General features: G+C 31.0%; 1 protein-coding gene across 2 annotated transcripts in view; it reads left to right on the forward strand.

Moving 5' to 3' along the window:
- MS3_00005463 (uncharacterized protein) overlaps positions 1-13,977 on the forward strand; it is an 84,058-nt gene that overhangs the window by 16,842 nt on the left and 53,239 nt on the right. The window contains exons 5-8 of one of the 2 annotated variants that reach the window (XM_051213535.1): positions 18-5,615; positions 6,263-6,413; positions 8,487-8,632; positions 10,096-10,560. In XM_051213535.1, coding sequence (XP_051069524.1) covers positions 6,337-6,413; positions 8,487-8,632; positions 10,096-10,560 — 688 coding nt within the window. In that variant the 5' untranslated portion in view covers positions 18-5,615; positions 6,263-6,336. The remainder of the gene's footprint in view (positions 1-17; positions 5,616-6,262; positions 6,414-8,486; positions 8,633-10,095; positions 10,561-13,977) is intronic. The other variant, XM_051213534.1, reaches the window with a different exon arrangement.

Raw genomic sequence — 13,977 nt, forward strand, 5'->3', positions numbered from 1 at the left:
TTTTATTGTGTTTGTAGATTTTTTTCCAGCAGATTTTACGATTATCTGTCAAATAATCCCTTGGTACTAATTGTCATACAAAGAAACGTTACAATGGAAAATATTTATATACCAGTTACTCAGAAAGTTTTAGTTAGACTTCATTGTCTTAATTTCAATTAACGTTTTTATTTGTAAAAATGATAAACACTTTAGTTTCAGCTTACTTGTCAATAGTTTTTCAATATTTTACTCAATTAAGTACTCTAATTTGTAATTAATATACTATAATTTGACAGAAAAATAGCTAGATATAATTTTGCCTCTTGTTCACATAATGAGGTTGTTGGACAAAGTCGTCTTTAATTTTTTGAGTTAAAATGGTAGTGACTAACTTTATGAAACGAATGGATCCCGTTTAAGTGCTTCTGGCATTCAAAGCATCCAATAGTATACAATATTATCTTTTTGTATCCACATTTTGCAATGTTGAATTCATATATTTCACTGGGTTGTGTTTGCGGGTTTAACAGATTATAAAATTTCAAAAAAATAGAATTTTACGTTCGTATGAAATGAGAGTCGTAATTAGTTACAGCTGAACTTTTGATGGGATAATTTTACTTGCTTACTAACGCCTGTTACTCTCAATAGAGCATAGGTCATCGACCAGCATTCTCAAACCCACTCTGTCCTGATCATATCTTTCTAGTTCTATCCTATTTTTGTTCATTCTTTCCATGTCTATCTCCATTTCTTGAAGTAATATGTTCTCTGGTCTTCCCCTCCTACTTTGGCCTTGAGGATTACATGTGAGGGCTTGTCTTGTGGCGCAGTTGGGTGATATCCTCAATAGGTGTCCTATCCACTTCTAGCGCTCCTTCCTCATTTCTTCCTCCACTACAATCTGGTTTGTTCTCACCCATATTGGGTTACTGCTGATAGTGTCTGACCAATGGATCCGAAGGATTTTGCGTAGACAACTGTGAACAAACACTTGTATCTTCTGAATGATGGCTTTCGTAGTTTTTCAAGTTTCCGCCCCATACAGTATAACTGTTTTGACATTTGTATTGAACATTCTGACCTTTGTGTTGGTTGACAGTTGTTTTGAGTTCCAGATGTTCTTTAATTATCGATATGCCACTCTTGCTTTGTCGATCCTCACCTTCACATCTGCATCAGATCCACCGTGTTCATCAATGATTCTGCTCCTATATGTAAAGGTTTTTACATCCTCCAATAGGATAATCTACTTCTTACTAATAAAATCTACTTTCAATCAGAATATTTTTGATATGTCAAATAGATTCATTTACTTATCTATCTATTTCACATCTATGAACACTACATCAACAAAAAATATTTAACAACCTCTTGAATCACATATCACAGAAATGACTATTCGGATTTGTATTGTTTTTCTCTCTTTCATTTATTGTACAATGAATGGTTTACACATATCTAGTTGCACATATTTTTAAAGTTGATACTTCAACGAATAAGAAATATTCGACGTTATTTAGCCTTCATACTATGTATGATTAAATTAACCTCTGAATTCAATATAACCATTGCAAGATAAATATAATGCATAGAAGCTTTTTTTCATTACAAAACACATAAATGTAAAGCAAATTCTATTGGGATATTGCAAATATACTAGTTCCACTAAATACCACTTTAATTATGTTCCATATCAGAAATAAATTTATTGACTGACTTTTCTACCCAATGTATATATATTTATCAAAGTGCATAATACAAATGATGTTACTACACCTGAGATGAAATATTCATAAAATTGTAGAATGCCAAATAGATACATAGTGACTAATAAAAATTATTGTGTTAAATAAGTAACATAGTATACATCGTATTATTATTATTATTAAATGAAGGTTGATTTCCTTTTGTATTAATGCATTTGTATATTGAAAAAATATAGATATTCTAAGGATTTACTTGTAAAAACCGACTATTTTGTCGTTATCCAAACTAACAGATTTTAAACTAGAATATTTATCAGGGAGTTTGTTTCAAACAGTCCTATTCTGCTTATTGTTTGCGTCTTTTTATTTGCTCGAGGTTAGACATTGCGATTGTTGGATGCGGACCAGAGGTTAAACGTTTGCGTGGGGAGCCGAAGGCGCTGGGTTTGAATTCCGCGAGCAGGATTGTGAATGCGCACTGCTGAGAAGTCCCATAATAGAAAAAAACGGTCATCCAATGATTACAGGTTTTTAATGGTGGTCTAACATCAATCGGTTCATGATCTCAATCAAAGACTTAGTGATTTCTACAACCCCATACTGATAAGGCCCTATAATTGTGTAGTGACAAAACACTAAGGTATGGAAGACCAATTTTTTGTTCAATGCAGAGTCACACGGTGGTTTAATAAAACGTAGAAATAATACATCAAGTGCATCATTTGCTCATCTTCGAGTTGTCTTTTATAAACTTCGTGGATCCTTCATTCCTCTCGTTATCTTGATTACTTTCAGTTTCCTTCTCTTCATTTCAATCTTCTCAACCTTCTGCTCTCTGACATTCCACTTTCAACTAGTGTTACATACTACATATATCTTTAATTATAAGTAGCATACCTTACAAGTGTACAAATAATCAGTCACGCTGAATGATTTTTTTGTTTAAAAGAGATGTTTCCAGTTCCACTGATAATAATTAACACGGTAGTCATCATTGGAATTTTTCAGAAACATCAGTATTTACACAGATGAAAATATAAACCTGATTGATTTTAATTTATCCAACTGAAGTCGTGCTATGGTATTAAGGTTTTGAAAATGTTTATCTACTTTGACTAATCTGTATAAAAAGTGAAAAACCTAATTAAACTCTAGTTTCACTTGAATTCGATTACAAGTTCTGATTTCCTACATGTATTTCTTAAAAACAGAATTGAATCACGAATATTTAAACATTTAGAGGTAATAGTGAAAATTCCCATTTTGACATTTGGTAAATAAAGTAGAAACGAATCGAGCGAAGAAATTGCTTTTCAGTTAGTTTTTCATCGTGACTCCACACTAATATATATATAATATATATGATTTACAATAATGAGATAATACTCATTGAGTGAATACGTTACGTAATAATTACTTAATGACATTTCGATTATAAATTAACATTGAGTAATTAGAAGAAAGAGGATTAATAATAATCAAAGTAATTATTCGAAAATCAAGAAGTTGCTACGTTGCATAATATATGAAAAAGAGAGGGAACAGAATATTTTGATGCATGGCCAGTAGAATAGTTGTTATGTAAGAATCAAGAGATGAATGTTGAGGATAAGTAAAAGACAAAGTTCAAAAAACAAAAAGTAAAAACAAAATGGAAGAAGTACGAAATTATGTTATCAATGTTTTGATACAAACGCCCCTATACCGATGGCCAAGGTAGTGAAAGTGGTATTACAACCTTCTTTTGGATGCAAAGGTTAGGTTTGTGAAGATGGATTGCGATGGCATCAGCAATGTGCAAAAGACGCACTCGTAAATCATGTGGCAAATTTAATGGGATATGGTAGATAACCTTAAAAGCTTTATTCAATTCAACTTGATGACCTGTGTCAACCAAGTGAGCGAGAATAGAACCTTTAATCACTCTTACCTGTCCTTTGCTCAATCACGACGGATGATGCTCTGTTATACGATGAATAACTTGGTGAATTGTACGCCCTACATAACTGGCTCCACAGGAGCATTTAAATCGACAAATACGCATGGATTTGGCGAATTCAGGCCGTCTGTCTTTATTTACAGTCCTTATTGTGGGGTGGTTGTAGAAGATAGCACAGTCTGGCTGCATTAAGTGTTCTTTGTATCGCTTTTCTTAGCTTCTGAGTCACGATTTTTTCAGTAGTTTCATTTAAAAATTGTAATTTTGAGAACAATACTTTCTTAGAAACGGTTGATATCTTTGTCCTTCTTTTCATCTCCTTCATGTGTTTGTCGATGAATTTCGTTGGGTACTCATTCTTACTAAGTAAGTTACGAATATTAACCAATTCATCTACAATAGTATCATCCGAACAAATCATTATGGCACAATGAGTCTTTATCAAGTTCCTTTTGTATATGATTGATGTAGCACTACGTAACTACTATTCTACTGGCCATGCATCAAAATATTCTGTTCCCTCTCTTTTTCATATATTATGCAACGTAGCAACTTCTTGATTTTCGAATAATTACTTTGATTATTAATAATCCAGACTGGTTTTGAATATCTTCAGTTAAATAAAGTACGTTATCTGAAATATCCTTTAAAACAAAACAATATCATTATGTTTATTAGGTGTTCTAAGAATAATAATTCAAAATATTTTGATTCATTCTATACAGTTTAGTTTAGATTAAATTTGAGATTACAATTTAGGATTTCTGAGATTTAGCCATACAATAAACTTGATAACATTATAGAAGTAACTCAATGAGGCATTTATTATTATTATTGGCTTTATTCAATATTATATTTTCGGTACAATATAGAATTCCCAGCACAAATTATTTCAAAAGGTTTCCTTTTCTTACTTCTTTGTCGAACGTTGCGATAAATATTGAGTGGTCGTCAGTTAGATGTTATCAGTTCAGGAATGGACATCTGAATAATGTACATTATTTTCAATGTATATAGCCAGCAACCACGATGTCTCTGATTGGACTCTTTTGTAACTTGTATAGCGAAATGTGGTAAACTTCTCACAAACGCACCTGAATAGGTTATGAGACTAATAGGCATAATGCTGTGTTAAAACAAACAAGAAAACAGATAACTTGTTGAATTATCCAGATTGCGGGAACGGGTAGCCCAGATATTCAAGCTATTTGAACGTGACAGGTGTAATAAATTAATTAAACAAGAAATTTGGAAATTTATACAGAGTGATTAAGTTTTATTTTCCGGTTCGCCAAAATAACTTTATACATTTATACTGATATTTACAAGTATCTTAGTTCGATATCATCACTAGTTATTCTGTATATTACTGTTATCATATTTTCACTGAAATGGGCATTGTCATCATTCGATACTGTTAAATTCAGTTTAAATGTCATCTTTTATAATTATAACTAACTGATAACCAATGACTGTTTTATCTTGATTTTAACGTCTTCTGTTACATAATAGATGGTACCTAGAACCTTCGTTTTCATTTGATTATTAATCAACTGTTTTCTTACAGAACTGAATTAATCTTCATTATTTATGCCTTGAAACTGATTTTTACATTTAAAAAAATATTGGACTTTGTACTAATAAACGCATGCCGAAGAAAAATTTCTAATTCAAATTACTCGAATTTAATTCAGCTAGACAACCATGGAAAACCTGGAAGCAATGGAAGGCCGTTTTGTCCTATTGTGGGACTCCTCAGCAGCTTCAATTGACTCATTATCTCAACTATTGAAATTACTACAATCTCCACAAAACCCCTTCTGACACGAATCCATATTATTCTGCACCACTCTTTGTTCTTGCTGTCTTTAAGATAATAAACGGAACTATGTGCATGAAATAACTCAGTAGTGTAGAATAGTCAATATTTGTAAACACTTTCAAGTAAATAAGGAAAAAAATAGAAAACTAACTTCTGATTGACAGTAAGAAAGATTAACTTTTGAATATAGATTAAAGATAATAAACTCATTTGTGTTTTTTTTAATGAAATTTTATCTCTTATGTACTACTGTTTATTGTATTGTATGTAATTGGTCCATCTATGAATGTTTGAAACAAAGTCTAGTGATAAGCTTAACAGTTAGTTATATATTAAATTCCCTGATATTGAATGTTATTCATCAATAATAATGTATGTCAAGTACTTTTAATAAGACATACAGTCTGTTGCATCTCATCCACAAATGAGTTAACATTTAGATTTAAAGTATAGTAAAAGGATTATCAAGCATTTAACAAATGATGATCAAATTTGAATGAAAAAGATGAGACCTTGGTATATTTGTTAAAATGTGTAATAAGCAAAACTGATGAAATCATGTTTAATAAGCCTAACAAAGCTTCAAATGTAATCGCAACCGAGTCCAGATAGCCACTAGCTTGTGAAATGGGGTAAAGTTCAAATTCCTTTTTGTATTGTTCGTTCGAATAGGGGATTGATCAACTGCAGTCCTGTACTTTAATCGAAAGATTCGAACAATCAATAAAAAATTATTCATTCATATTTACATTCATGTTAGTCCATTTCAATATAGACTTTGAACAACTATCTACTATCTTCACTATTTAGGTGTAATTATATTTGGAGTTCGTATTAAACACTGGTCGAAAACTATTGAATTAGCTGAAACAATATCTCGTTATATGAGAGGGTGTAATTTATTATTTAATATACTATTTTATCGTTCTCCACAAGCTCCTCGTGTTGCTCAACCTGTACGGTAAGTTAGTTGATTGTTAATTTTGACGAAATTCTAGCAGAATGACTTTTAAAGACTTTAAATTTTACAAAAAAAAATCGAAATATGTGCTTCTGTGCTATATACATAGAACATTTGTAGTTTGTAACCGGTTTGAAAATAAATAGTATACAATTATCTAACTCCCAGAATTTTGCTTTGATAAGCTAATTAATCTTTATGTAATTATTCTCAGTTTCTATTGAACACTGACTATATGTTTGCTGGCTAAACTTCTAAGTGGTATTTAATGTTTTCATCACTAAACATGTCTCTAATCTTTCACTTTTCAGTTTAACGTTTATGTATGACAACACATTTTCGGGAGTTTCACATCAATGCGTCAATTGTTTCTTGATATTATTTCATTGCTGCTTCTCACAAGCAACATTTTCTAATAGTTTTCTTCCTTATCTTCTAAACCGAAACCTGTCATATCGTAAACAGTAGACAGACATCAAAGTATGTGAAACATACTATGCAAGTATACTCAGAAAACTTACGTTTAGTTCTGTAGTTTAACAGAAGCGTCCAATCCTTTATTCTGCTATCCTGGTTGAATGTTTATGAGAAATATGGTTAGTAAAGATAACTGTCATATTCACTATGGGTTATGAAACAAGAGAAACCTGTGTGTTTTGCTAAACTTTTATCTCATAAAAAAAATTAAAACTCTCTTAAAAATATTTACCATTAATTGGTGAGTTTTTCAAATATGATAATAACCAAGTAAACAGCTAGTAGCGTTATTTAAACAAAGTGATAACATTATTGTTAAGCTAAAATTAACTCAGTCCACTCTAAAACCTTACATCAGTGGCAAACAGAATAAAATTACAATAAATGTTTAGTATAATTTAACTAGCAAAGTTTAGATAGATGCTCAAAATTACACGGCAATCATGAGAGAAGGGAGAAAATCCTAAATCTTATATTAAACTAAGCAACTAGGGTTTTTCAGTGTATATATGTCGAACAACATCACAAAATATGTAGAGTCAAGTTATAATCAATAACAAGCTTCATAAAAATGGAGAGGATGACACAATCATGATGAAAGTAAAGATTGGTTTCCTAGCTAGTCGATAAAATTAGGATTAATATAAATTTAGTGGATGAATATCGATGGATAGTTGAAAAAAGATCATACAATCGAGAAATTCACTCGATTACTATTATCTCAATAATAACAGACGTTTATCACGCTTTCCACCATACATAAGGTCGGAAATATATAATAGAGATTGCCTCTCTAACATGAAGTAAATTATCGATTGTCATGTGTTATTTTGAATACTTTAGAAATATTTATATGATCCTTTCTATTTAATACTGTTAGGTCCTGGGTTCGAACCTCGCGAGAGGCGGGATCGTGGATGCGCACTGCTGAGGAGTCCCACACTGGGACGAAACGGCTGTCTGGTGCTTACAGGTTCTCCACGGTGGTCTAGCTTCAATTGACTCATGATTTCAACTATTGAAATTTCTAAAATCTCCACAAAACCCCGTCTGATAATACGGTATACGTTTTACGAGCGTATCTTAAAAACGTATAGCCAATTCTTTCACTTATACCTTCCTACATACGCGCCCACAAGTATATGCAAATTTATAAATGCAACTAGAGGTAACCTTAGAGAGATAACGATTGGTTTTTAGAGTGGATTAATGAGTAACTAGTGTTATGAAACAGGCTGAGTTGGAATAAGGGTCGTTTTTAATCCCTTCCTCACTCAAGTTTAAATAATAAAGGTACCTCATTCAATGAGATTTAAGTGATGCACGGTTTTTACTAATGGGAAGATCCTTACTCATTATAACATTAATTCTTGTATTATTTGCCCTTAAAATTTCCCATCATTTGACTGTAAGTCGGTTGAAGAGAGTTTTTCACTATGATTGGTTAATGGTGATATTTAGGATGCTCTCTCCATTATTTTATAATAATATTCCTCCATTACTCATTTTCTACAGAATTCTTCCAATGATACTAAAATTTCTTATACTAACCACCTCTTACCAATAGCTATTTCTCTTCATACATTTCTTTGTTAGATTGCTACCAATCAGCATAAATTTGTCCACCTTTTCTACCAGTACAGAGGCAGCAGTACACTTAGCTGAGAAAATGTGGATTTCCATTGAACAAAAATATGGTTGTTTGCCTGTTAGATTACAATGGGCAAGTAAAGATGTATATGGTAGGTAAACAAAGACTTAGACAATTATTTTCCATTCTGAATTCTTGACGTCATTTTAAATATATTATGTCGTAACCATTTAGTTTGAACTATTGTTGTATGTTTGCTAATTATTTTCACCCAATAACGAACTATCAGCGGCAAATTTGTATATCATAACTGTTATCCAATAACACATTATCAGTATGTGGTTAGTCCAATGAGTAGTAACTAGTTGAGAAGAGATATAAACCATTTCCCTAGAATTACTGTCATATACCAGTAGAAATCATAAACAGACGACGCGACACAGAAAAATAAATAGAAAAATCGACAAACATAGATTTATTGATCGAAAAAATAGAACAACCCACATGGACAAAGCATATTAATTTTATGAGTTCCTTCAGAATATTTTCGGAATTTTCGAACACTCCTGGTTGGGCAGGACTTTCCACCGATTGGTTAACTGGATCATTTCTATTCAAACTACCAAACTCACATGTAGTTACTGCATGTTTTCTCACTTTAAAACGTCACACATTGATAATGATAATTAGGTACTGGAAACGCATTTATATATATATATATATATATATATATATATATATATATATAAATCTCCAGACTATTTTCATTGCTTGTCAAAATTAAGAAAAACTAATGAATGGCATCTACTGTTCTTATTTAGTACTTGAAATAATTCGATTTTCTTAACTTATTTCTTCTTTAGATCCATTGGGATTTCTTCTCTATATAGTTCATACTAATTTTTAGTTTGGTTTAAAGATATGTAAAAAAAGATCACAAATATTTGAGCTAATTTAATTTAGAATCTTATCAAATGTACATTACCCTCAGTTCATATTCGTGAGTCTTATAAAAGACCGTTTTCCCTATATTTTTTAACCGACAACATATTTAGATTTACTTAATACAAATTAAATAAAGAATTTCAATTATTCTAATTATATTTAGTATATTCTTATCCAGACTTAAATTCAGTGTCTTTCGATTCAAATGTTAACTGTTTTTCACCGAATTTCTGACTCCACACATTTGCTAACATTTTTGCAAGATATGCGAGCATTAGGAAGGACTGTTGTTGATATCCAGGACTATGAATAGTCAGTTTCTGCTGTCAGATATGAATCAAGTATAGATCGTATCGATTTAGTATTGTCTAACAAGTGTATACAGCTCTTTTTAAACTTTGAGATTTATCAAAAGAAGAATACTTACTCAATGTTCATGTAACAGTTTATTAATATTTTAAATTCGATTCTAAAGGCTATCACCACACTTGAATCATTCAGTTCATTGACAATACTTAACTATGATTTCAAGAAGAAAGTCTATTATTGTATAATGATATATAATATCAATAGATATTCATTCATTATAACCAAGACCTAACAAACTATCACACATTAAAAATTTCACTACTTAAACTCATTCATTTCAATATTATTTATTGATTTCAGGTGATTCAACGAAAACGTATCGTAAAGTTTGTTGTCTTCCATCATGTATATGGGTATTTGTCAATGTGATCACTTTACTCAGTATGGCTACATTAATTGCTATTGATAATTCATTTTCATCAATTGAAAACAAAGATAGTAATAGTAATCCAACTCCAAAAATTGATGGTGATGTAAATACTTTGACAGAAAATTTAAAAGTATTCATCATTGTCTGTGCTGTTATATCTGGATTAAGTTTTCTCATCTTGATTGCTGCTATTACACCAGGTGTATTAAAATTAATAAGAGGTCGTCCATTTCAACATCCAATTAAAAAACCATTCTATCCAGATCTTGAAAGTTACACAGATATAACAATGGATAGCTGTTATGGTAGTAGTCTACGTAAATCTTATCCTTTCCCTAATTGTATCGAAACAGGCCAATGTGGTACAGAATACGATACAAATTGTTTTACGCATGGTAAGTTTTGTCTAACTAACATTTCATTTAATCTGTCATCTTGTTGTGCTAATGAGGTATGGCAACTTGGACCGATGCATATATGTGCCTGATCCTACGTCGTAGCTGACTGATTGACTGACTGAATGTGTGAACAGTATAATGATTTCCATTTTAATTTTAAAGTTAGTAAAGATTAGCTTCATGACAAATTTTTGTAAACAATCAACTTACAAAATGTATAGTTCTGAGTGAGTAAACAAATTTTCTAAAGTTTAAAACTCATGTTACTGAATACTAGAATCTGGATTAAAAACTGTAATTTATAATCAACCTATGCAGAAATTATTACACAAACCCAGATTGAAAATACTTGAAAGGCTAATTGACACAATATCAGTAAATAAATAAATCTGCAGGTAATCAAAATTACGACAGTGAATTTGAATGGTCTATTAGACAAATAAAAAATAAACCTCCTCTAAATTCATACATAAATTGAATTCATTCTTAATATTATTTCCTTTTTTTAAAAAAAAGATCAGTAAATTAATTTAACTTCAATGTCTTAAATGTATATTCAGTAACTACGGTTATTAAAACCGGACTATCAATCAAGAAAATGCCAGTAAAAAAAAATTTTTTTGAATTTTAAATTAAACTATCTTCTCTCTCCCATGGTGAATGACATTGACTTCAAAAGTTTAATTTGTTGTTATACAACATAAGTGATTTCCATGAAATTCTGATTGTTTAATTCTATTCTTGTCTTGTTGTATTGAATCCTAGTAGTATGTATGTATGTATGTATGTATGTTTGTCTAACATAAATAATTGAATAGGATTCTTGATACACCATATTACTCCTGCAGTTCAATACAGTTGTTATCAATTTTATTTATAATATAAACTAACTATAAGGGTTATTTTTTTATAAAAAATTATTCCCACCATCCTTTTGGATCATATGAAACTAGTTTTTATGGTTCAAAGCTAATTCGGTAAAATCAATTTGTTATTAATATTACTATTATTACACTATCTTACTCTATACATAAGAAACGATAAGAAAATGTTAAACTATCAAACAAGAACTCATAGTAACTAATTTTAAATTTGTCGAAACAAGACTTTGGATTCACCGTATGAACTGATCATTAGGGAGTCATCATAGTTGTATTATATATGAGGATATTTTAAAAAAATATAAATGAAAATAAGTAATAAATAAAAATATTTAATGTGCATTAGATTCATTATTCATTATATAAATTATTTAGATTATCTTAGTTATCTCAAAGATAAACCTGTTTCATAAGTCTTCCAACAAACTAACTAACTAAACAAAACCATAATTATAGAAGACTTACCCCAAAAACTATCCTCCCCCCTTATTTGTAAACAGTTTGCACTGATGACCAGCCTTATACAATACAGTTGACTGTATTGTTCTGTGATAACTAACATTGATTTTTTATCTAGTGTTAAGTTAACACCACACTACGGTCTTGTTGTTCATTCCAAGTTACTGAACTAATTATAAAAATTACATTAGGATAACATAAGTCTATAAATCGGTAACTTTATTATGGATCAAATCAACAAGTCTTACAAGCAATAGTTCACAAGCAATAAAACACCTTCAATACATTCTTTTGTTCTGAAACATTTGATTTTCCAACTGTTCAGTAATGAATGTGTTCATAATTTTAACTTAAGGTAGGTTGCTCCATCCCTTAATAGGCTCCGAAAAGGTAGTTCATAATTCTGAGATATTTTTCAAGTCTGACATTTCTTTAAAATTACTTCCTTATCACAACACGATTATTATTCACAAAATGAAGATTAACATATGATATAATCCTTAAGTGAAGTACTATGTAAATGCCACCATAAAATATTTATAACATAATATGAATCAATAGAATGCTGTTCTTCAAGGAATCCAGCCTAATTTTTATACTCAAAATTTTATAGTTGAGTTTTCACGCTTAGTTTTATCACTTCATCTTTTAGTTCTGCATATGTAATCAAATTCACTACTAAACACTTTCACATTAATTTTAGTATTAGAGCTATTTAGATTTCAAATATCTCTATTTTGAGATCATTTTACTAAACTATATCAGACTCCTAAAGTTAAGCGAGGTTAAAACTAACTGCTATGAACTTGGATGTCTGGTTTTTCTATCGCACGATTTATCTACCAATCCGAATACGACTTATACGAATCTTCACACTAGGCCAACCAATGACGTTCAACCGGTGTGGGCAGTTTAGCGTCCTTATTGGTCCTATGTCCTACGAGCCCTTCCACTTGAGTACAGAACACAATACCAGCTTCCGAATCAGAGCAGATCGTTTATTTCAGGCATACTTGGTTTATATATCAATCACACAGACCACAACGTACCATAAAATAGGAAATAATATTTGTACACAAATAAGCCCAAAAAGTGGCTGTGAATGTGGGAGGCAGTAGTTAATAAACTGAACATAACTTAAGAACCGTAAATCGTACAATAATAAATTATAGGTCAAAATAAAGCTTATCATAAAAGGAATATAAATATACATAGTGTAATTGTTGAGTAGTTATACAATAAGAATGTTTATAGAATATTAGTCCATGAATAGTCCTCGGAAGTTACCTGTTATTTAATCTTCACCGGATATAACACCTCCCCTTTTTTTTAAGATTCCAAGTTTAGATTCTGATTTTAGAAAAAATTATGTGTAACTATAAATACTCCAACATTCTCCTCCTCCTCCTCCTCCTCCGCGAAATAATGTTGGGTCCTTATGTCTCCAAATTACAACTAATAGGACTTTGATTAAACCATGTTTCTCGTATTGAATGGAGAATCCACTAAAAATGACTAGATGATGATGAACGACCATCGACTTGAGGTCATTACTTCCAAATTCATTATGAATCTCGTTAGTAGATAATGAGTCATTAAGAAAGTCAACGCCTAACAAAATTAAATTAGATTTTTGACCATCATTTGAAACAGCCGACATATTTTCTTCATTGTTATAAGAAGTTTCATTAAAATTATATGTATTATTCTGAGAACCAATATTTGGTACATTGTCATTAGAAATCGGATAAGTCGACTCAATATCAATTTCTGTCTTCCGGTGATTTCGAGTAACATCTGGTACAATTGGGTTCATCGTGTTGCTCCAGTTATTTTCTGAATACGAGTCCCCACAGCTTTCTCGACTAATAGCACGTGGATCACAATTTTGTTCGAGCTGGAGTTTATTTTCAGAGCTAGACAGAACCAGTAGCGTTTCATTCAATTCTGGACTCTGGGCTTCATCTACAGGATCTGGTTCTTGATCATCTGGTATTGTCACAACTTCATGAGCATTTAGAACAGTATTTTCTTGCTGTGAGCCGGATACGTTACAAATATTACGTTCTGATTC

The sequence above is a fragment of the Schistosoma haematobium genome, chromosome 3 (genome assembly GCF_000699445.3).
Source record: "Schistosoma haematobium chromosome 3, whole genome shotgun sequence".
Classification (NCBI taxonomy): Eukaryota; Metazoa; Platyhelminthes; class Trematoda; order Strigeidida; family Schistosomatidae; genus Schistosoma; species Schistosoma haematobium.